The sequence below is a fragment of the Ciconia boyciana genome, chromosome 4 (genome assembly GCF_034638445.1).
Source record: "Ciconia boyciana chromosome 4, ASM3463844v1, whole genome shotgun sequence".
Taxonomy (NCBI): Eukaryota; Metazoa; Chordata; class Aves; order Ciconiiformes; family Ciconiidae; genus Ciconia; species Ciconia boyciana.
In genome coordinates, this window is record NC_132937.1 from 10089293 (window position 1) to 10113938 (window position 24646).

Here is a 24646-nt window from a genome sequence, read left to right on the forward strand (position 1 = left end):
GGCTTGCACTCTGCTGCCAAGGGGATCGAGAAGAGCACGCTGGCAATTTCAGTTGTGACATACCACTTGGCAGCCTTCGACTCCAGGTCGTATTGGAGCTCTAGCATGTCTGGTATGGCAGCACTCAGTGGTGGCGTGACTTCGATCAGGCCACAGTAATCTACTGTTAACCTCCACCCTCCATCAGACTTTGGCACTGGCCATATGGGACTATTAAAGGGTGAGCGAGTCTTGCTGATCACTCGTTGGCTCTCCAATTGATGCATCAGCTCATGGATGGGAACCAGGGAGTCTTGGTTGGTGTGATATTGTTGCCAGTGCACTGTCATGGTAGCAACTGGCACCTGATGTTCTTTAACCTGCAGCAACCCCACAACAGAAGGATTCTCCAAGAGGCTGGGCAAGGTAGGCAGCTGTTTCATCTTCTCTGTATCCACAGCAGCTACACCAAATGCCCACTGGCACCCTTTTGGGTCCTTGAATTACCCTCTCCTGAGGTAGTCTATGCCAAGGATACACAGGGCCTCTGGGCAAGTCACAATAGAATGCTTCTGCCACTTGTCCCCTGTTGGGCTCACCTTGGTCTCCAACACAGGCAACAGCTGGGATCCCCCTATCACTCCAGAAATTCAGATGTGTTCTGCCCCCTTGTACCCTCATGGCATTAGGGTACACTGTGCACCGGTGTCCACCAAAGCCTCATACTCCCGTGGGTCTGATGAGCCAGGCCATTGAATCCATACAGACCAGTAAACCCGGTTGTCCCTTTCCTCTGCCTGGTTGGAGGCAGGGCCTCCCTATTCCTTTTCAGAGCATTCATTACCTGACTCCTGTAATTGCAAACCAGAAGTCCCTACATCATGGTACCAGGAGTGGTGTTCGAAGCCACACAGACAGTTCATTGACTCAGTATCAGAAGGAAGAGAGGCATCCTCAGCCCTTCTAGTGCATCTGGGGAATTGCTCGACAGCAACTGGAGCAGTAATCTTCCTGAATGGACCCTTTTTAGCTGCTCTTTTTCTCCGCAATTCCAGGTCCAAGGTAGGTGCACCTTCCCACTTCCTCATGTCCTCCCCATAGTCTCACAGACAGAACCACAGGGTGGCACGTGGCGTGCGCCCACAGGTCCCTTTCCTTTGAGCAGAGAAAGACCGACTCCATACGGCACTCTTGATAGCTGAGACACTGGCCTGTAGGGGCAAGGAAGGAGAGAGATTCTCCATATTCTCTTTGAGTTGCTGGAACTGGTGGGACAGCCTTTCCACAGCTGAGATGCAGGCCTGTCGTGTAGAGGGGGAGGGGAAAGAGAGATTCTTTTTGAATTGCTGGAGCGGGCAGGCCAGTCTATCCACAGTTGGTGCCTCAATGTCTGCCCAGTCCATTATCACCAGAGCATTGTGTATTCTGTACAAACTTCTGCCACATAGACTGCGTGCACTAGACATCAGCTGGATCTTTGGAGGCCTGGTTGTTGTCCAGGTCGCTGTAGACCACCACCACTGCTCATTCCCTCAAATATTGGATACCTTCCTCTGCAGTAGTCCACTTGCCTCGGTAGTTTACAAGATCTTCCTTGATGGGGATACCTTGTCTTCATGCTTGATAGGAGCTGCCTCCAGAGCCTGTAGATGGCTATCCCTCTTCCGATCCCTTTGTTGATTCCATGGTCCCTAGCGAGGGATCCCAGATGCTGGTCTTCCTTATCATCTAGTTCCAGACCATTGGCCCCACTATCCCAGCATTGGAGCAACCAGGTAGCAATTGACTCACCTTGCTGACCTCTGTAATCTTTCCACATATCTCACAGCCCACTCAGGGATAGGGACTGGGTAGTTTCTGACTCTTTTATGATTTCTGTCTCTTCCCTCTCCTGTTCTTGTGACTGCCCTGCTGCCTCCTCTGATTCTTCCTCCTGCTCCCTCTTAGGAGGAGCTTCTTCCTCTCTTACTAACCAGGTCAACCTCTGCTTCTATTGTTTCTTCTTGACTACAGGAGCAACTATGAAAGTTGAGGGTTGGGTCTCTGGTTTAGCCACAGTATCTGTTCATGTGACCTCAGAGTGAGCAACCCTCTCAGTGTCCATTTTTGTTCACTCAGAGCAAGAGACCCTCTTGCTCTATTGAGGGTGCTGGACAGTGGCTCTATAGGCATGGGCCAGGCCCCAACACAACATTAGAATTTGCTGTGTTTCATTGGGGCAGACAAGGCTCCCCTCTTTCAAATGCTGTACCAATTCAATGGCATTACATGCCTGTACAGGTGTAAAATCCCAGGCTAACAGAGGTGATAATGGCCCTAGGCACCTGCCCAAATCCTCCCATACACCCCGACACCCAGGGATCAACAGCTTTGGGACATGTTCCTGTGTGGCATTCCCACTTAGTTGTTTAACCTTATGAACGCTAATCAAAATGAATATCAGGCTCATGACACACACCAGTGCAAACAGTCTGATTGCATAAGGATATTCAAGAAACAGAGGCCATTACAAGAAGGCTGGAAAGACCTATCCTGGAGGAGAGGAAGGGGTAGATGCCATTCTTCCCTCTCTCCACAAAGCATCTCTCAGAGGAGAAAAGGGGAAAAGTGTAATTGCTGATTTTCTCCATGAGATGGTTCTGGGAGTACTGGGACAGCAGCAGTGTAGGGCCCAAATACCAGATTAGGCTCAAGGCCAGTGCTTTTATCATAGCTCTCCCAGGCAAAGCAAAACAAAGTGATAAACAACACAGCAAACAGCAAAAACTGAAAACAGTCATTAACAATTCTTGGAGTTTGTTGTACAGCAGGAAAGAGATGAAGCACCAGAACAGGGGAGGGAACACATAAGTCAGCATCCAGAGTAAATACATCAGCATCACAACCAGCAACAGCAAGTAATAGCCTACCAAGTAACAACTCAGCTAAACAGGTATAATGGCTAGAAGTTCAGTCTAGCACACTCCGATCAAATCTGTTGTTATCTCAAACCCCTCGAGTCCCATGTTGGGCTCCAAAAACGACTGTGGTGGCTTGACCCCGGCTGGCAGGTAAGCCCCCACCCAGTCACTCGCTCACTCCCCCCCCGCAGTGGGATGGGGGAGAGAATTGGAAGGGCAAAAGTGAGAAAAAAACTCAAGGGTCGAGATAAAGACAGTTTAATAAACAAAGGAAAGAGGAAGGAAAAAAAAAAACCACCAAACAAGTGATACAAAGGCAATCACTCACCACCTCCCACAAGTAGACCAATGCCCAGCCAGTTCCCAAACAATGGCTACCTACCCCAAAACACCCTCCCCTCTGTTTTTATTGCTGAGCATTACGTTATTTGATATGGAATATCTCTTTGGTCAGGTCAGGTCAGCTGTCCTGGCTGTGTCCCTTCCCAATTTCTTGCAGCCTACCTGCTGCGGGGAGCAGAGTGAGAAACAGAGAAAGCCTTGATACCATACAAACACTGTTCAGCAATAGTGAAAACACTGGTGTGTTATTAACACTGTTTTGGTCACAAATCCAAAACACAGTACCACGTGGGTGGCTATGAAGAAAATTAACTCCATCCCAGCCAGACCCAGTACATGGCATTTGAGCTAAAAGTCAGTGTGTTTAAGATGAGTGGGGTTTTATATAAGGACAGTTATAGTTGCAATTTAGAAAGAATAAGATAACTTTTCAAAGGTCAGCAATATTGTGTGCTTTTTGAAATTGAAAGTTTTAGGCCCTAGTTTTACCAAAGCATGCATTCTTTGCTCACATATAAGCATTTGTAGCATATGAATTTCTTTGTTTCTAGGCTTTCACCCTCACTGAGGACACTGTGAATATAATTACTTTGTTAGTTTAAATAAAATAAGGTGGATCTCTTTTGTAAATATATGTTTTGCTAAAACATGGGAAGATGAGACTAGAGGTTTCTCAGAGATAAAAGGGATTTGAATAGAATCTTTTGAGAAAAAGCAAATGGTTATTTGTCTCTTATTTCTCAGCTTAATTGGGAGTGTCTTTAATTTCCCCTGTTATGCTCTTTCCTTTCAAAAAAACAGCAGCTAACATATCCTTAGTTCTTCAGTCTGTACTTTTGTTACGTTAAGAGTTACTGTCACGTTAGTCTGAGGAGTGGCTGGGGGGGGGGAACCCTCCTGTTGAGTCACAAGGTTCAGACAGGACCCCCTTGCTTTCTAAACTCCTTCTCAGAGAGGAGTCTGGGTGCGGCTAGGTCCAGTCTTAGTCTCAGACTTGGTCAACGGTTTATTTTCTAAGGACTGTGTGTATAGCCACTTATCAGAACCAGAGCCCTCTCAGGGCTTTCGCTAAGGCGACAGCATTAATTTACAACGTTATAAGTCTGGTCATGTCCAGCGTACTGAACTTCACGATTACGGATTCACTAATAACGCGCTTACACCCCCAGTCTAGTCGTGTTGCATGAACTATCACGGCCACACTTAAAGAGTCCGGTCGTGTTCAATGAGAACTACCATGGCTAGATCAATGAAGAGCGCAGTTTATTAGAGCAACAGACACACAGATTCTTTGGATTACCAGTGATAAATTCACTGTCTGCAAAGCACATGCAAATACCAAGAATATGAGTAACACGGCTGGCTACAAACGCGTTAAAAGATAATAAAGCAACTCTATAGAGGTTTCTAAGTTTCCCGGGGAGGCACTTGGAATAACCAAGTGTTCGACTCTTACCCAAAGGTGTCCCGATGGGGGGGAAGAGAGGCTCAGCCCGTCGACTGATCCCAGAGGTCAGAGTGGTACGCGATGGTGTCTTCCCTCACATTCTCTTTCTCTTAAGCCATTTTATACTATCTTTCACCTTTCGGGTGGAGCTTGAGTGACTCTAGTCATACATACCTTTGTTTAGGATTGGTGTAAAGTTTTCTCGCTTTGCTTTTAAAGGTATAGGCTAGGAGAAATTCAAAGCGCAAGCTCAGTGAGGGGTGGTCGCACCTTGGAGGCGGGTAGCTTTTGGGATGGAGGTGTGTTTTGGTATTATAATGATGTTATAATGAGCAAAGTTCACCAAAAGGACAGCATTTCATGAAAAACGTGGCAGGCTGTTGGCCCAGGGTAGTAAATATGCAGCTTATCAGTTCCATGATACCTTCAAGTTCCCATATAATTGCAGAGCCTGGCCGCGGTATCTCCACACCGCTCCACCCTCCGAGCAGTACCTCTTAGAGTCAGCACACCAAGTTCCCCTGGCGTTACCGACATCTAAGGTTGCAGGCCTAGGGAACTCCCATGGAATGGATTCCTTGCATGTCAGCCGCATTCCACCTGGGAAGCTTCTTCAATGCTGTGCCTTACCTAAAAGTGTGAACATAAGTTTAATTTCTAAGTCACCTCAGCAATTATCCCACAACTTTTCAAATGCAAGCATATTAATCAGTGAAAAAATAAATATCATTTATGGGCATTATGTATTTCATTAAAGTTTATTACTAAATAATAGAAAAGTATTTTGATTTGGGCCTTGTTTGACTGCAGATCTTAATTTCTTGCCAGTTGGCAGGTTTGTCAATAAACTAAACCATGTGCATGCCCAGTTTGAATGAATACATCGTTTAAAAGGGGGAATATGAAAGTCCGCTATGCAAATAGAAGTCAATACAGTCACTTCCCCATTATGAAGTAATGAGATATGGAATATCATTGATTCTGGAATCTAGTTGGACCTGCATAGTCAGGTTGCATGTATTGCATTCTGTTTTTCATCTGGATTTAGAAATCAGATCACAGGATAATTCAGGTTGGAAGGGACCTCAGGAAGTGTCTAGTCCTACCTTCTACTGAAAGCAAGGTCAGCTATGAAATCAGACCAGGTTGCTCAGGGCTTTATCCAGGATGGAGACTGCACAACCTCTCTGGGCAATCTGTTCCACTGGTGAAAATGTTTTTCCTCATATCCTGTCTGAACCTCTCTTCTTTCAAATTATGCCTGTTGTCTCTCATATTCCCAACATGTACTGCTTCCTCGTACGTATTGGAAAGCTACTATTAGGTGTCCTGAAGTCTTCTCTTCTCCAGGCTGAACAAGCCCAGTTCCCTCAGGATCTCTTCACAGGGCATGTGCTCCAGCCCTGTGACCATCTTGGTGGCCCTCTGCTGAACCCAGTTCATCAAAGTTTTTCTTTTTTTGGGGGACCCAAATCTGGATACAGTATTCTAGATGTGGTCTAACAAGCCCTCAAGCATATCAACTTAAAACACCCCCCCCTCCAATTTGGTGTCATCTGCAAACTTTATGAGCAAGTACTCTGTCACCTCTTCCATATCATTTATAAAGATGCTAAATAGGACAGTTCCCAGGATATACCCCTGTGGTACTATACTCGTGACTGGTCTCCAGGTAGAGTATGACCCATTAACAACTACTCTCTGTGCCTGATTGTCCAGCCAGGTTTTTTTACACATCTGGTTGTCCACCCATCCAGACTACAATATTCTTCACTTCAGTGAAATTCACTTTGTAATAATGAATTTGATTGAAGATCAACTTTCATGTGGGGATATTCCTTTTTATAGTGGCATTTTATAAGTATTGGGGTGGAGGAGGGAAATGCCACCAGAGGAGTTGGTTTAAAGTTTCAAGCATAAGTAAATAACCAGGTATTCCCATGGTTTATTTAATCAAGACCCTTCAAATTGTTGTATCTTTTCCCAACTGCCATTGCAGCGCATGGACATGGATCGTCGTAGGGAAGATGCCAGAAACCCCAAGCGCAAGCCTCGCTTGATGGAGGAGGATGAATTGCCATCTTGGATTATTAAGGATGACGCTGAAGTTGAAAGGCTCACATGTGAGGAAGAGGAAGAGAAAATATTTGGAAGAGGGTCCCGTCAGCGCAGGGATGTGGACTATAGCGATGCTCTTACAGAGAAACAGTGGCTACGGGTAGGTACTACTTTTTTCTTTTTGACAGTTGCTAATTGGGGGGGGTGGGGGGGGGTGTTCTCATTGAAGATGACAAAGTTACACAAGTGAAAACACCGTGTAATATCTAAGGTCCATGTATTCTTATTATTCAGTTTTTACAACTGTGCTTAAGACATAACTTAGGTTTCAAGCTGTGTTGCTGAAGCTTAACTCATTGCTAGATGCAGAATCATGATTACAGTTTTTCTATTGCAACTATTCTGTGGCCATAGATATTGACATATTTCACTTATGTTTTTTGACACACTAAGCAGATTGTCATCATTAAGAGACTTTTCAATTTAAAGTATGGGAAACCTATGATCAGTGTGTATTACAGCTTTCTGTGCTGCAGGTGTATAAGAAAAAACCCAAACTGATCCATTTTAAAGGTTTAGAAACTTTCAAGCAAGTCTTCTCTCTCTTAAGCTTTTTCATTTCCAAGTCCCTCTGTGTTTCTTGATCCCAGTGAGATCAAAAAACTCGATGAAGACCATGTTGCAGGATTTCCATGCCTGAAAGTAAAGAATCTAAACTTACTCTCACTGAATCTATGATTTTGTTGCCCTTGATGATTTCTTGTCATTCCTCTGCTTAAAAAAAAAAACAGAGGTAATGAAAATGCTTAAAAATGCTTACAAAAAGCATTAGATAATGAACACTAATGTATATGGCTTTTCAGAATGTTAATATCAGGGGTGGTAAAGAAATGAGGTTTGATCTCTAGAAAGTCTCATCAAAACCAGGAAATTTCATAATTTTTAACTCAATTATGATTTCTAAAGCCTATTAGTAAGATTTTTCATGTACAGAACTAGTCTCTGTGATTTGATAGGCAGTATTCTACCATGGTAGAACAATCACATGCTTATGTGGTTGACACTAATACAGAGTGCAGCTAGGACCATAAAAGCTAGGGGAAAAAACCCCACCAAAATAAAGTGTATATTGGGTAGATCTGCTCAAGCTCATTTTAAACTCATTAGCTTCAGTACTGAAATACTCTGGCTATGGGAAAAGCTCAGCTTGGACTTTCATACTTTACTTCTCAGGTTGTTTTTGTACTCAATGTTAAGCTGTTTTCTGTCAAAAAATAATAGCCCTCAAGGAGTCATCTTTCTACCTCAAGGCAAGATCCTATGTCATTCCTTACAGATGTTTGCCGAAAGGCCTCCATTGATGGAAAATTTAGAACTCCCTAAGGGAAGCTATTGCTGTGATTTAGTTTTCCCTAATACCTTATCTGAATTTCTTTGGTTTTTTTTAAGTGCATTACTTCATGTTCTGTTCACTGTGATCATGAAGAACAGGTTGTTCATTTCTTTTTTTTCCCCCAACATCTTTTTATGTCTTAAAAGACTGTTATCATACCCCTGCTTAGTCTTTTTTTCTTTGCGTTAACAACCCCTGCTCGTTTGATCTTTTCCCATAGGCCCTGTTTTCTAGACCTCTGATCATTTTGATTCAACTTCCTTAAACTCTCTCCAAGTGATTAACAACTTTCTGTAAGTTTTATTCAAAGCCTGAATAAAGGGGAAGAGTTCTTTCACATAACTGCTAGGGTGTTTATACATCATGGTATAGTGCTTTTCTATTTTCTCAGCAGTACAGATACTGACTTGTGTTCAACTTGTGATCCAGTATAAACCCTCAATCACTTTCTGTGAAACTACTCCCTATCCAATTTTTCCATATTCTTTTTTGTATAGTTGTGGTGTGTTGACCTTGGCTGCCTGCCAAATGCCCATCTAGCCACTCTCTCACTCCCCCTCCTCAACAGGACAGGGGGAGAAAATAAGATAGAAAAGCTTTTGGGTCAAGATAAGGACAGGGAGATCACTTACCAATTACTGTCACAGGCAAAACAGACTCAACTTGGGGAAAATTAATTTAATTTGTTGCCAATTAATAATAGAGTAGCATGGCAAGAAACAAAGACAAAAGTAAAACCACCCCTCCCTTCTTCCCAGGCTCAACTTTACTCCTTCATTCCTGACTCTTCTATCTCCTCCCCCCACTCTGAGCAGCACAGGGGGATGGGGAATGGGGGTTGTGGTCAGTTCATAATGCTTTGTCTCTGCGGCTCCTTCCTCCTCATGCTCTTCCCCTGCTCCAGCGTGGGGTCCCTCCCATGGGAGACAGTCCTTCACAAACTGCTTCAATGTGGGTCTCTCCCACAGGCTGCAGTCCTTCAGGAACAGACTGCTCCAGCATGGGCCACAGCTCCTGCCAGAAAACCTGCTCCTGTGTGGGCTCCTCTCCACAGGCTGCAGCTTCCTTCAGGGCTTATCCACCTGCTGAGGCGTGGGGGCCCTCCACGGGCTGTAGTGTGGATATCTGCTCTGATGTGGTCCTCCATGGGCTGCAGGGGGACTACCTGCTTCACCATGGTCTTCACCACAGGCTTCAAGGGAATCTCTGCTCCAACACCTGGAGCACTTCTTCTCTGACCTTGGTGTCTGCAGGGTTGTTTATCTCACATTTTTCTCACTCGTCTCTCTCACAGCTGCTGTGCAGCATTTTTTTACCCTTTTGTTATCAGAGAGGCACCACCAGCATCACTGATTGGCTCAGCTTTGGCCAGCAGCAGGTCCATCTTGCAGCTGGCTGGAACTGGCTCTGTCCAACATGAGGGCAGCCACTGGTCTCTTCTCACAGAGGCCATCCCTGCAGACCCCCTGCTACCAAAACCTTGCCACGTAAACCCAATTAAACAGTTGATTTTTCCTTGTCTAATAGAAATATTTTGCATATATCCTTGTTGTAAATTATCCATGTTTTCTCCAGTTGTGACACCAATTTATCAAAATAATTTTGAATTTTAATCTTGTTATCAGGTATACTTGTGTTCCCTGTCAACTTGGTGTTCTTTGCAGATTTAATAGGCATACTTTTCGTTCCATAATCCAGATAATTAAAAAAAGATATTGAATAGCACTGGACCCCTATTTCCACAGCCTTCCATTTTGACAGAACTACTCTGAGTTTTAAAAAGTGCTCTGAATAGAATTTTCTGACTATTTGCTACACACCTGATAGTAATTTTATGTAGTCCGTGTTTTCCTGGTTTGTTTGTGATAATGTTCTGTGAAACAAGGTCAAAGGCCTTGCTAAAGTCAAGATACAGTATGTACTGCTACTCCTTTTCAACATGGCTTGTTACCTTGTTGAAGAAAACTGCAAGTTCCTTCCTCCTCTGCTGTTAAACTGTTAACTGTGTACTCAATTTAGCTAGTTTAAAGCTAGATCAGATGTTTCCATACTACATAGCAGTCACTTCTAACTGTATTGTGTACATATTTTCAATTGCATTTTCAGGTGGCAAGTCTGTATACTTCAGAGTGTTACAGCAAATGCTGATGTAAGAGCTACTAATATTTTTGAATGCTTGTATTCTGAGGATTAGATTTATAGTGTAGCACTGGTCATGCAGCTTCACAGTTGTGCTGGTTTTGGCTGGGATAGAGTTAATTTTCTTTATAGTGGCTGGTATGGGGCTATGTTTTGGATTTGTGCTGAAAACAGTGTTGATAATACAGGGATGTTTTAGTTATCACTGAGCAGTGCTTACACAGAGTCAAGGCCTTTTCTGCTTCTCACACCACCCCACCAGCGAGTAGGCTGGGGGTGCACAAGAAATTGGGAGGGGACACAGCTGGGACAGCTGACCCCAACTGACCAAAGGGCTATTCCATGCCATATGATGTCATGCTCAGTATATAAAGCTGGGGAAGAAGAAGGAAGGGGGGGACATTAGGATTGATGGCGTTTCCCTTCCCAAGTAACCATTACGCATGATGGAGCCCTGCTTTCCTGGAGATGGCTGAACACCTGCCTGCCCATGGGAAGGAGTGAATGAATTCCTTGCTTTGCTTTGCATGCACACGGGGCTTTTGCTTTCCCTATTAAACTGTCTTTATCTCAGCCCACGAGTTTTTTCACTTTTACTCTTCTGATTTTCTCCCCCATCCCACTGTGGGGGGAGTGAGCGAGCAGCTGTGTGGTGCTTAGTTGCCAGCTGGAGTTAAACCACAACAACAGTAAAATGTCCTCTCCATTATGTGGACAATGAAAACTTCAATAAAGTGAAACTTTCCTGAGTGTTTTCATGAGATTTATTTTGCGGGGAAAGTAAGGAGTTCTGTTTTCTGCATTTTTACCCCTCACTTGTCTTTTCTTTGAGTAATTTAAATTTTCCTGTTGTTTTTTTTTAAAATTACATACCTCGGGGATCATAGAAAAAGAGATGACAATCATGTACAACATTTTCAAGGGAATCTTTAAATGTGTAAAATTATCAGAGGGAGTTAATAAGCAGCTTTACCCTGAGGTTTTGCCACTCCAACTTGCAATGTAACAATATCATACACATTGTATGGAAATTTTAAATCAAATCATTTTTTGTTAAAATGGACACAATAAACTACTTAAACAGCTAAGGCTTTTTTTAAAGTTCCCACAAGATTCAATACATTCTAAATTAAGGATGGCACTTTATTTCATAAAAGTTTTCCCTTTACTACCCCACATGTTTTATTATGCCACTGTCCACTCCTCTTTTGGAGCACTGTAGAAGAAACAGACCTGTTGGTCACTAGCAGCAGAGCTATATCTCTAGATTTTTTTCTTTCTCCAGCTGCTGATACCTTTAAGCTATACTTGCATGAGGCTTTTCAGAAGGAAACTTTATGTTTCTGATTATAATATTGGTTTGATAATAAGCTGTCTCCTTAGCTGCATTTGTCTTTGAGAGATTCAGTTGAATTTTACTTTAATTTCTGAGGAGTTTTGCCTGGGTCAGCAGCCAGAATTCTGACTGCAGATGAGCTACCTGCTCCTTCTGAGCTGGACTGTGGTGTTCTGCACCAGGTGGTGCTGGGGCAAGGGCGGGAAGAGAGAGATGGCACAGGGTTCTTTCTGGATCTCAGTAAGAAAGGCCCGACAACAAATAGCATAATAAAATAGCTGTTTTAATAAGATAAAATAAAAAGAGGAATATAGATAGCAAGTAAATCTTACGACCCTTCAGATGCTGGGAACTTTAATGCAGCATCGGATGGACCCCAGATGGATTTTCCCACGGCACGCTGCGCAGATCCCGTGTCCATGGAGAAGTCCTTCCTCCCTCCTGTACCATAGTGCCTTTTATCTTGTGTAAAAAACAAAACCATAGATCTTATCCTGACAGGTTGGAATGTTATCTCTGTCATAACATCCACAGCACAGGCTGGCACAGGGCACTCCAGCAGATTCCCTTACACTGGCTACTCATGCTAACCTATTGGCTTTTCAAGTCTTAAGTACAAGACCCAATAGAGCAGACAGCCTGCTCAAGCTCACTAACTCCTCAAATACAATGTCTTCTGCAAGGCTCCCAATATACCTGGCCATAACACAGATACCTCAATGCTGAATAGTCCAGGAAGGGTCTTATAGGCTTAATTCCTTCTTGTTGCCTCTGAAAGGGGAAAAAAAACCAAGGAAACAAAAACATCTAATGCCAGTTTTCCCTTCCTGGAATTCTGGGTGCTGGGTAGTACTTGATGCCTATGCTCACATTCACGAGCATATGCATCATTGCAGATCCCCAAAGGAAAAAAAAAGACCTCAAGACATTTGTGCCTATGCATATACAGACAAAAATGTCATCTTTCTCCTTATCACAAGACCTGAGTTCTGAGTTTGGAAGCAGTGGACCAAAAATAAAAACTATTATTAAAGCTAAGAGGGTGAACACATGCGATATGTAGTGAAACTGCTTTGGAGGCCTGCAGCTGCCCTAGGCAAACTGTAAGTGAATATCACTCTTCAGACTACCTGGGAACTTATAACAGAAGAACAGGCTTTGATCACTAGCTGATGCTGCAGGGTGCTGTGCCCTAACTATTGGTATGGCAACTGCATTTTCTATAAACAGGGAAGTAGGAGCCTTCCTTCTGATCCTAGAAAGCATTTAAATTGTGGAATTATTGTATCCTCTGGCATATTTCTCCCACAACAGTGCTCCTAACAGGGTGGCAAAATCAGCAATCAGACTATTTCTTAAAGGGCCATGAGTGTTCTGTTAAGGACTCTGTTGTTTAGGGCTTTTCAAGAATCAATGGATTTGTTTGCAATAGTCGCAAATTAGTGTATCTATCTATCTGAGCTGCTGCTCAGAGGCTAAATTGACCAGGATTGCTGTTAGATGTGTTCCATGATATCTGAGATACTTATCCTGACCTGATCTTGATTCTAATAGTTTTGACTCAGACAGAGGCATCAAGACAGCTCTTACCTGGCTAAGCTAGTTCTGATGCTCTTTAACTCATCCTCCAAACCCTTACTGTGAAGCTAAATCTCTTAAGACAGTTGAAATGTTTTGCATCTGGATTCAGTTTCTCATTCAACCTAGTTGCTTGCTTGGTGACATGAACAAAGTTCTGTTCTGTAGATGTGCAGATTTAATTCAAAGTAGATTTGCATGTTGCCAAGTGGAACAAGTCTGAAACCTGAGATGAGCAGTGTCAGATTTATCTCACATGGGCATTCAAAACCAAGCTATTGCAGACTACTTGCTTTTGCTGATCTAAAAAATTCAAGTGAAATTAAGGCTTTAAGTCCATATTTATTTTTCTTATTTAAATTAGAAGAAAGCCAATATTGACATACATATGTACAAAGTATGTGATGGATATTTTTAACATCCTCATGACTATTTTGAATTCCAAGTGTTAGAATATAAAAAAGTATTGGAATATAATAGTGTTGGAATATAATAAAATATTTTGAATTCCAAGTGTTGGAAAATATCAAGACATAAAATTTATTTAATTTTTTTCTTGCTTTATGTATACTGGCAAAAGTGAATATGTTGTATAGTAAAACTTGTCATTCAATCTTTCCTTGATCCCCTCAAAATCTTTCCTAGGAAAATGTTAGGAATGTTTTAAACTATTTTCTTATCAGTTGGAATGTAAAATTGAAAAGTTACGTGTTCTCTTTTATCAACTGTTAAAAGGCAACTCTGGCCTCAAACACTGTAGTAAAGTTGAGCTAGCTTGTTATTACAACCTGACATAAATTACCAGAGGCTTTATTTTTAGGGCTTATGTATTGTAAAGGAGCTTTGCCTTTATATATATATATATATCTTTTACAATCAATGCTAAGCATATATATTTAAGACACCATTTTGTAGCTAGTGAACATGAGCTCAGTTTGATCTTCAGATGGTTGTAATTAGATACTACAGTAGCTCTATAGGATTATCCGTCTTATGTTCAATATTTGTTTCAGTTTAGCCTTTCATCTAGTGACCCTTATATTTATTTAATCCTAATGGAGATTTTTATCTAATCCTAATGGAGATTTTTTTAACAGGCTTTGTTGAAGGTTGGGATTTTGTGAAAGAGGAGAAAACAAATAAATATTTGTGAAATTGAGAAAAAGTTGTTGTCTACATAGTCCATGTGTATATTGTCCATGGCTTGCTTTATTTATTTTCCTTTCTTTTATTTTTTTATTTGAAGAAAATTGCATTCTGATATAAATTATGTGCTTTTTAGTATTTAATTGCAGTTTCTATTGAACTTATTAAGTTTTAGGGGGCAGTGGGGTAAAAAATTTTTTTTTAATTGTCACTGTGGACCCAGAAAGTCCTCCATCTCTGGGTATGAGCTATTCTATGACCAGCAAATTATCAGCACATCTCAAGCACTAAAACTACTTTGATCGGCTTGACTTTGCACATTACAGTTTTATGCATGTGGAAGCTGATTTCTCAGTGTAGTAGGAAGTTAGACAGTATGTTGCTTCCTACTACCAGGAAATTCTGAAGCAGAAAATATTGTGAGTTTTCTCCCACTGTGGCTCTGTTGATATGAGGTTGAGGAAGGAAGTGCTGCTGACCTGTGGCTTTTAAGTCTTCATGGAGTCAAGGAGTGTTTATCTTCCATGTACAATATGGGTGACTGTAACTGAAAGAAATTCAGTTCAGAGACTATTCTAGAAAAGAGAAGGAAATGAGGCCTTTAAGATTTTTAAAACTGATAAGGCAGTTGTTAAGATGAAATGGGCTTTTCGATGTATGACTGGGAACTAAAGTGCATCTACCCAATACTTCATTTTGTTCTGTTTTCTGTGAGGAAGGGGTTAGTTTTAAAGCAAAGAAAAACCCAAACCTGTTCCATATTCTGGGTACCTTTCTCACTGAAAATCTAGAGGCAGGACTGAGAGTATGATTATTGGGGTCTAACAAAATACTTCTGAAATGTTTCTTTTATATTTGAAAAATATTCTCAGTTAAATGATTTTATATGTCTCAGAAACTGTTTTTGTATAGTGAAAACCTGAAGTCAGGAAATCTGAACAGCTATTTCAGAGAAATATCTATCAGCAAAACATCTTGATATATTTTCATAGGATTCTTTTATCTTTCACTTTGCCCTAAGGGTTTTACTTGTAAAATACCACAAGAAGTGTTAGCATGTTTTCTATTGGAACTGTAAGTATATAACTCTAGGAAACATTAGAATAAATGTTTGACATAAAACTCATTTTCTATTTTGGACAACTATGAATAGCCTTGTTGAGACCATTAGACTAAAATAAATTTTATTTTGTTTGAAATAGTTAGATTTATCTCACATATTGCGTTGCTATATCCCAGCAATCATGAACTAAAACTGACTTTCATATGTGAATTGTAATATTTTTACTCTTTTGAGGTGTCAAATTTTGCATGAAACAGTTAAAGACCCTTCAAATAAGATTTCTGAGATATCTCATGCTAAAAGTCAAAATTCAAATGACCTACTAAAAGTGAAGCCTAAATAATTATTACAAATTTCACAGAAATACAGAAAAAAAGAAAGTCTGCATTAAATGTTTTAGATTCAGGTTCCTAGGAGCAGTTTGGGATCTGAAGGAGAAGAAACAATCATTTTAATATTGGGTGCCCACTGGATCCTTCCTTCCTCTGAGACTGATAAGAGGCTTGACAGTTAAAATGATGGAGCTTATGATACAGTAGGCCATGACATTTTGTCACATATCAGACTTTTGAATAGTGATTGGTCATTAATAAGCTTCGTCTGTTGGATTTGCATTTGCAACATGGATGAAAAGTTACCTATATTTTTTCCAAGCAACTTGTTATATATTTTGGCTAAAGTACTTATTCACTCTGCAAATATAGAAGAATTTAATATTTTGCCTTGCCTAGAGAAGCAATTTCTGGGACTGTTAGTGTCCTAATATACAACAAGAAAAGAAATATTAACCTAGCAAACATGGAAAACCAGTTAAGTTTAAAACTGGGCTTCTCAGAAATTATTAAACCCATCCCTAGGCATAACTAGAAGTCCTTCAGATTCTTGACCTTTCAGGTAATCAGATTCTTGAGTCATCTTGAAGTAATCTGCTCAGTGAATGGAATGCTCTGTTTTCTGTACCTTAGGAGTGGGATTTTATTTTTAAAAGAAGAAAAAAAAAATCTTTCCAATAATGTAGAAGACCTGTCCAAGTGTAGAGTCTAAACTTGATAATTTTGGATTACAAAATTTCAGAGAAATTAAGGATTAGTGTACTGGACATCTGTTTCAGTTACCTCTGAGTACATATAATGAGACATTATCAGATGGATCTCAAAGACTCAGAATATTAGGACTTCATTGTTGCTTGGGGGCCTTGCTTGAATTTAATTAATTTCATATATGCACTTACACTGCATTCTCCATTCTTTTGTGGAGGAACTTCACTTCCGCCTAGACCATTCTTAAGAGCCTGTGCCTTTCTTAGAAATTTCTTTGTATTCTTCAATGAGCTCCTGCATAAATAATAGCTTTTACTCATCAGTCTGTGATTTGCACTGTAATTTGTCCCAGAAGACCAAGAAGTCCTTCTAGACACATGTACATTAAAGAACAAAGTTCTACTGTAAATCCTGCAGTATTCTAATCAATGTAGCCAACTCTGTAACTAGAAATGTCCTGAAAACTTTGAACTCACTGCATCATTGCTAGAAGGTAGCTTTGCAAAATGTTGTGCACAGCTAGTCTGAATATATCTTTTTGTATTACTGTTTCATCTTCTAATTTTATTTAATTTACTGAAAAAGTGTGACTTGGTTTATGTTATCTTTCTCTAAAGTATATAAATTGGGAATCTCTAACAAGGGTACTTCCTGCTGCTAGCACTTCTTGTTTGAACAGTCCTTCTTTCTTTGTGTTAAAATTTTTCTTCTGCCTGCTCTAGTAGTGAGTCAGTTAAGAGCGACAACGTAACGTAAGAAATGAGAAAATGTAATTACTCACTACTAAGAAGACAGAAGTCTCAGACTTACCTGCATTAATAGAAATAGATTTCTACAACCAATTTCCCATGCTACTGGAAAATTCTCTAAAGCTACTTTCTCTAAGTAAATGGATGTAAGAGGTCACTACAAATGAAAAAATAATAAAAACAGAAAAGGTTTTTGAAAGTTTTTTCAATTATTTTTGTTTTTATCTAAACTATTTTGTCTCTTGGTTTTTTCCTTACTTATTTTCTTCCTGTTTGCTTATCTTCTACATCTTAAACTTGGCATAAAGTCTGCTTATTTCAAAATGAGAAGTGTTACTCCACCCAAATACAAGGAAAAAAAGAAAACATAATGTCGTGGTTTAACCCCAGCTGGCAACTAAGCACCACACAGCCACTTGCTTATTCCCCCCACAGTGGGATGGGGGAGACAATCAGAAGAGTAAAAGTGAGAAAAATCGTGGGCTGAGATAAAGACAGTTTAATAGGGAAAGCAAAAGCCGTGCACACAAGCAAAGCAAAGCAAGGAATTCATTCACTACTTCCCATGGGCAGGCAGGTGTTCAGCCATCTCCAGGAAAGCAGGGCTTCATCACACATAAGGGTTACTTGGGAAGACAAAATGCCATCACTCTGAATGTCCCCCCCTTCCTTCTTCTTCCCCCAGCTTTTTATTGCTGAGCATGACATCATATGGTATGGAATATCCCTTTGGTCAGTTGAGGTCAGCTGTCCCGGCTGTGTCTCCTCCCAACTTCTTGTGCATCCCCAGCCTACTCGTTGGCAGGGCAGTGTGAGAAGCAGAAAAGGCCTTGACTCTGTAAGCACTGCTCAGCAATAATGAAAACATCCCTGTATTATCAACACTGTTTTCAGCACAAATCCAAAACATAGCCCCATACTAGCTACTATGGAGAAAATTAATTCTATCCCAGTCAAAACTAGCACACATAAGAAAGAACATAAGAGAACATAAGAAAGAAAGAACATGATGTGACATATGATGAATTTATTGCCATGAACTGAGATTACTTTGGAACAAAACCAAATTCCAGTTAACTCTTTATACCATTGTCCTATATGGGTATCTCATAACATACAGAAAAAATTGGTGTTTTCATGTTTCAAAAATTTTATTCAACTGTAAAATAAGAGAAATTTTTGCTACTCTGTTTATAGCTCAAAAGGATAGAAATTATTTTAATATCTTTTCAAGACAACTGGCTGTCATCACTAGATGATCACTTCCTTCTCCCTAATGGTCTTCCTTTCCTTGTGAAGTCTGTGGGTCCCAACATCATTTCTATTGATTGTGCTCTTCTGTCTTTTTGTCCCCATAAGTTTATGAAAGGTTCACAGTTGCAAAGTCAGGTTTGATTGATTACATTTTAAAACATTGCTTACATTGTTGGATATTTTAATTATTTATTTTTAATGAGGTTGCACTGAAAAAAAACAACAAAACCAACCAAAACCCAGAAAATGCATTACTACTGTAGTTCATTGTAACTGAGGTGAAATTTATCAGTGCTGGCTGTGTGTGATGCTTTACATTAAGAATATATTTTATTTGAAACATTTTTAGACAAGAAATAAAATATTGAAAATTAAAACCTTGATCCCATAAAAATTTTAAATAGGTACATATTTTTATTTTTTATGACATGCTTTTGCTTCAAAGGTAAATATGTACTTGCATTGTAATAAAAGTTTATTAGAATAAATCTTCAAGTCAAAATGCTTGTGTTTCAGTTTAATCCCAACAAAATCAGTCTTGCTTATCTGTTGTGTGATGCTATCCAAGAGTGAAAAAAAAAATCAGTTAAAATAACCCTATCAATACTTGTATTATCCTCAGATGTTCAGTATCTGAATTATCTGACTTAAATGACTGATTATCTTCAGTTGTATTATCAATACAATATCTTTGTGTCATCTCATTGGCCATGCCTGCAATATTGTGTCATTATTCTTCTTCATAGTCTTTATTAGTAATATATCGTCCTGTATGCTGTAGCATAGCAAGAAGTATTCAGTTATTGCATCTCTAGGGAGATAACAAAAAAATTCAGATATATGGAAGCTGTAAACAGCCACAGACATCAGGAAGACCAGTGTTGAGAAACTAAACAAGATGATAACTGGATTTTAAAGAGAGGGCTCTTTTGAGGACTTAAAAAGTTAGATTACATGTTAGAGACAGAGTGAGCAAAAATGTAAAGCATAGAAGGATGGGATTTCAGATAGGGCATAGAAGGAAGAAAAGTGGAACTGGTATTAGGACATCTCTGAAGGATATCACCTGAAGGATAAAGCTGTAGAGATAAATTGGAGGGTCAAGTTGAGAAAGCAAACTTTAATATAGGAGTCATTTTACCACCCTGGTCTCCTAGTAGTTTTTATATATTGCAATCTATTCTATTGTCATAGTATTACTGATGTGTATTTTGAGCATCTAATTTGAGTATACTCCATGAAATAGTGTTCTGACTATTATCACATTTATTTTCTAAATACACTAGAATGTGTAATCTTTAAATGCCTGACTTTTCTGCTTGTGCACTCTGTTTTGATTGTGCATAAAATAAAATTAAAATAGAAACTAGGATGATCTGGGAGTTTCAGAGTAGAATGCTCTTCATTAGAATCTCATGCTTGACAATAATTTATCAGCAGTCCTGGCTAACCGGGGAGGTCCCAGTTGACTGGAGATTAGCGAATGTGACACCCATCTTCAAGAAGGGCCGGAAGGAGGATCCGGGGAACTACAGGCCTGTCAGCCTGACCTCAGTGCCGGGGAAGGTTATGGAGCAGATCTTCTTGAGTGCCATCACACGGCACGTACAGGACAACCAGGTGATCAGGCCCAGTCGGCATGGGTTTAGAAAAGGCAGGTCCTGCTTGACCAACCTGATCTCCTTCTACAAGGTGACCCGCCTAATGGATGAGAGAAAGGCTGTGGATGTTGTTTACCCGGACTCTAGTAAAGCCTTTGACACTGTTTCCCACAGCATTCTCCTGGAGAACCTGGCTGCTCATGGCTTGGACGGGTATACTCTTCGCTGGGTAAAGAACTGGCTGGATGGCTGGGCCCAAAGAGTGGTGGTGAATGGAGTTTACTCCAGTTGGCGGCCGGTCACAAGTGGTGTTCCCCAGGGCTCTGTGCTGGAGCCAGTTTTGTTTAATATTTTTATTAATGGTCTGGATGAGGGGATAGAGTGCACCCTCAGTAAGTTTGCAGACGACACCAAGTTGTGTGGGAGTGTTGATCTGCTTGAGGGTAGGAAGGCTCTGCAGAGGGATCTGGACAGGCTGGATCGATGGGCCGAGGCCAATTGTATGAGGTTCAACAAGGCTAAGTGTCGTGTCCTGCACTTGAGTCACAACAACGCCATGCAACGCTACAGGCCTGGGGAAGAGTGGCTGGAAAGCTGCCTGGTAGAAAAGGACTTGGGGGTGTTGGTCAACAGATGGCTGAATATGAGCCGGCAGTGTGCCCAGGTGGCCAAGAAAGCCAATGGCATCCTGGCTTGTATCAAAAATAGTGTGGCTAGCAGGACTAGGGAAGTGATTGTCCCCCTGTACTCGTCACTGGTGAGGCTGCACCTCGAATACTGTGTTCGGTTTTGGGCCCCTCACTACAAGAGAGACATTGAGGTGCTGGAGCATGTCCAAAGAAGGGCAACAAAGCTGATGAACAAGTCTTATGAGGAGCGGCTGAGGGAACTGGGGTTGTTTAGCCTGAAGAAAAGGAGGCTGAGGGGAGACCTTATCACTCTCTACAACTACTTGAAAGGAGGTTGTAGTGAGGTGGGTGTCGGTCTCTTTTCCCAAGTAACAAGTGATAGGACAAGAGGAAATGGCCTCAACTTGGGCCAGGGGAGGTTTAGATTGGATACTAGGAAAAATTTATTCACTGAAAGGGTTGTCGAGCATTGGAACAGGCTGCCCAGGGAAGTGGTTGAGTCACCATCCCTGGAGGTATTTAAAAGACGTTTGGATGAGGTGCTTAGGGACATGGTATAGTGGTGGTCTTGGTAGTGTTAGGTTAACAGTTGGACTTGACGATCTTAAGGGTCTTTTCCAACCCAAATGATTCTATGATTCTATGATTCTATTCTGATATATCATGTCTCCTTTCTTAGGATATTTTGTTGTTTGAAATCCAGGATCCTGTTGGTTTAAAAAAAAAAGAAAAGCTTTGAGTCCCATGAAACTTATGATTACAGGCTAACAGTGTAGGTCTTGTGTCCCAGCCAGCAATGGTTTACCTCTTACTGCTACCGTAGCTTGCTAGAAGTTGTTGGTGAATCTGCCATTCAGCATAGCAGGAAGTAGTTCTATAAATGGTATGCCTTTGCCCTAGGAAAAGTTCAGACTTTAGGATACTGTGCATTGTTAGTTTTATTTCTTTTTAAGAAATTGGGAAGCTGATTTTTCTATTCAATTATATATTGTATGCCTTCAGTGAAAATGCTGAGTTAGATAATTAGCATTGTGGTGGGTTAACCTTGGCTGGCTGCCAGGTGCCCACCAAGCTGTTCTCTCACTCCCCCTCCTCAGGGAGACAGGGGGAGAAAATAAGATGAAAAACTCATGGGTCGAGATAAAGGCAGTTTAATAAAGAAAGGCAAAGGCCGCACGTGGAAGCAAAGGAAAACAAAAAGACTTATCCTCTACTTCCCATCAGCAGGCCATGTCCAGCCACTTCCTGGGAAGTAGGGCCTCAGTACATGCAGCGGTTGCTTAGGAAGACAAACACCTTAATAACAAATCCCTCCCACTCCTCTTCCCTCTTAGCTTTTATTGCTGAGCATGACATCATATGGTATGGAATATCCCTTTGGTCAGTTTGGGTCAGCTATCCTGGCTATGTCCCCTCCCAACCTCTTGCCCACCCCCAGCCTACTGGCCTTTGGGTGGGGTGGGGTTTGATAGGCAGTCTTGATGCTGTGTGAGCACTGCTCAGCAGTAGCCAAAACACTGGTGTGTTATCAACACCTTTCTAGCTACCAATACAAAGCACAGCACTATGAGGGCTGCTATAGGGAAAGTTAACTCCATCCCAGCCAGACCCAATACAAGCATGTTAGCAAATCTGTCTGTATGGCAAAATTAGTTGCAGGAACTTTCTGTTCTCTTATGCAGCTTTGAGAGATGTTGAGCATTAATGCCTGGGAGGGAAGGGAGGAAGCTATAGTAACACTCTTTGGACACACTTCTTTGGGTTAAGAGGGAATAAGAGGGGGATGCAGCATATAGGAAGAGATTTCCTGTTTTGCACAGTATCTCATTTAATCCAAAGAGAGTTTCAACATTATATTGTTTACTATCAGTAGTTTTAAGTGTCTGTATACAGTTTCCATGACTGTAGGCAATAGTAATAGCTTTCTTTGACTCTTAACTTTCTAGTGGTAGTACTTAATAATGAGTTCAGAGCAAAGGAAACTAGTATATGTATTGGTCCATGACAAATACCTCTCATAATGTAAACATTGAAATATTAGAGAAAAGCAATGGAGTGCTGAACACCAGAACTGATTTTTATGCCCAACCCTGCTACCACCATGTGACCGTACTCAAATCACTTGATTCCTGCTTCACATAAAATGAATCTAATAACTAATATAGGACTGGTCCGAGAATTTTTTTTTAAGATCTTTGAGAACCTTTGATACATGTGAGGTTTAATATATTTCATCTTATGTCATTAGTTACCTTATTATAACATACGTCAGTTTTTTATTTAATAAAATATCCATGGGTGATCTCACCAAGGTAGATTCTTTGTTGCTGTTGTTGTTGTTGTTGATTTCCTCAGGTATTATCAGGTTGGCTTGCAAAAGGATGATATCACCAAAGAAGTCAGAGCTATAGATCTTATTGTACATTTTGTTCCATAATTCTTGACTGAAGAGTTGTACATGCATGATGTTGTGCCATGTTTTCTAGACTCTCAACTAAGTCAATGATAAGAATGCAAACAAAGCAGTTTCTATTTTGATTGATCTTTCTTTACTTCATTTCTTGATGCTCATGTAACAGTATCCACTTTTACTAAGACTTCCTTATGTAAGAAACGAAGAAATGGTCCTTCATGATTTATGAGAGAAATGTAACTGCAATTAACAATAGAAAAGCCCAGAACCAACTTCTAGTTGCCTTCTGAAAATTCATTTATTTGTTTGTTTCTCTTTAATCTATGGTCAATATGCTGATTAAAATTCTGGTGCCCTGAGAGACTTGCACGGTCTCAGCTCTTCAGCAAGGGAATTGTTTCATATAACATGAACCAAGACACAGCAATAAGGTACTGAACAGCAGGAAGATTTTCTTGGTACAGGATGCAGCACTGAGTCCTCATGATTTTCACTGGTTTTCCATTGGCTTTCACATTGGAATGTGGCTGGAAATTGATACCCAGTACCTCTCATGAGATGTTCAATCCTTTGCAGAATTGGACTCTCTAATAGTTTTTACTGCTTTCTTTCAAGAAAACAGGCTCCAAACTTTATTGTAGTATTTGGTCCTGTTGCCTTAAGGAAAGCGTTAAATATTTATTTGTACAGTAATTTTCTTGACTTCCTTTCTATTCACCTCACTAATCCAAAGGCATTTGAGCATGGGAGATGTCTGCTGTGTCCTATACTCTTGTGCAACACCTCATCCATCAGAAACTGGAGATTTGTTTCTGGGATGCATTGCATTATCCTGCTGGTAAAGGTTTGGAATTATGTTCTCTTGGATGGGGCACTTTAGCCTTATTGTAGTAAGTTTCTTCTAATGAAGCACTGTCATTTGAATTAGTTTAATAAATAACTTATTGTTGGTACATGAACACACACATATATGCATGTGTGCGCGCACGCGTGTGTGATTTTTAGTGCTTTCACTAAAACCTTTTTTAAGGAAAATTGTCTGAATTTACATGTCTGCACAAAATTTTAAGATCTAATTATAATAATAGATTTCGATATTATTATCCAAATAGACATATTTTAATATTCATTTGCAGATTTATAGTGTGCTGGCAATTAATTCATTGTATACTACTCATCAATTTACAGAGTGGAAGAGCAAATGTCACAATTTGCCTGTTCTTTCTTTTCTTTTTTTTTTTTTTTACTACATTGGCCAATGTCGTTTTAAAAAAAAACAACCCCAAACATTCTTTTGACTTTGATCTTACGCCCCACAACAATTTTTCAAAATAGTATATATCCTAAGTAACAACCGTATGCACAATTCTAAATGAGATGTTAGTACTCAGGGGTGGTGACAACACAATTGATTTGGAGGGTGTGGGGGGCAACATTTGGCAAGAAAATTTTTGGTTTTGTTTGGTTAATGAGTGAATATCCATTTTCTAAAGCACGTTGCATCAAAATGCTAACCTTGTTTTTTGTTTCTTGTCATTCTGAGTATTTTGTTGTATTAGTTGTAATAACCAAAGTCTAA

General features: G+C 40.5%; 1 protein-coding gene across 8 annotated transcripts in view; it reads left to right on the plus strand.

The window, feature by feature from the left end:
• LOC140650456 (probable global transcription activator SNF2L2) overlaps positions 1 to 24646 on the plus strand; it is a 180946-nt gene that overhangs the window by 119026 nt on the left and 37274 nt on the right. For all 8 annotated transcript variants that reach the window (XM_072858700.1, XM_072858698.1, XM_072858701.1 and 5 more), the window contains one exon: positions 6668 to 6886. In XM_072858700.1, the coding sequence (XP_072714801.1) occupies positions 6668 to 6886 (219 nt within the window). The remainder of the gene's footprint in view (positions 1 to 6667; positions 6887 to 24646) is intronic.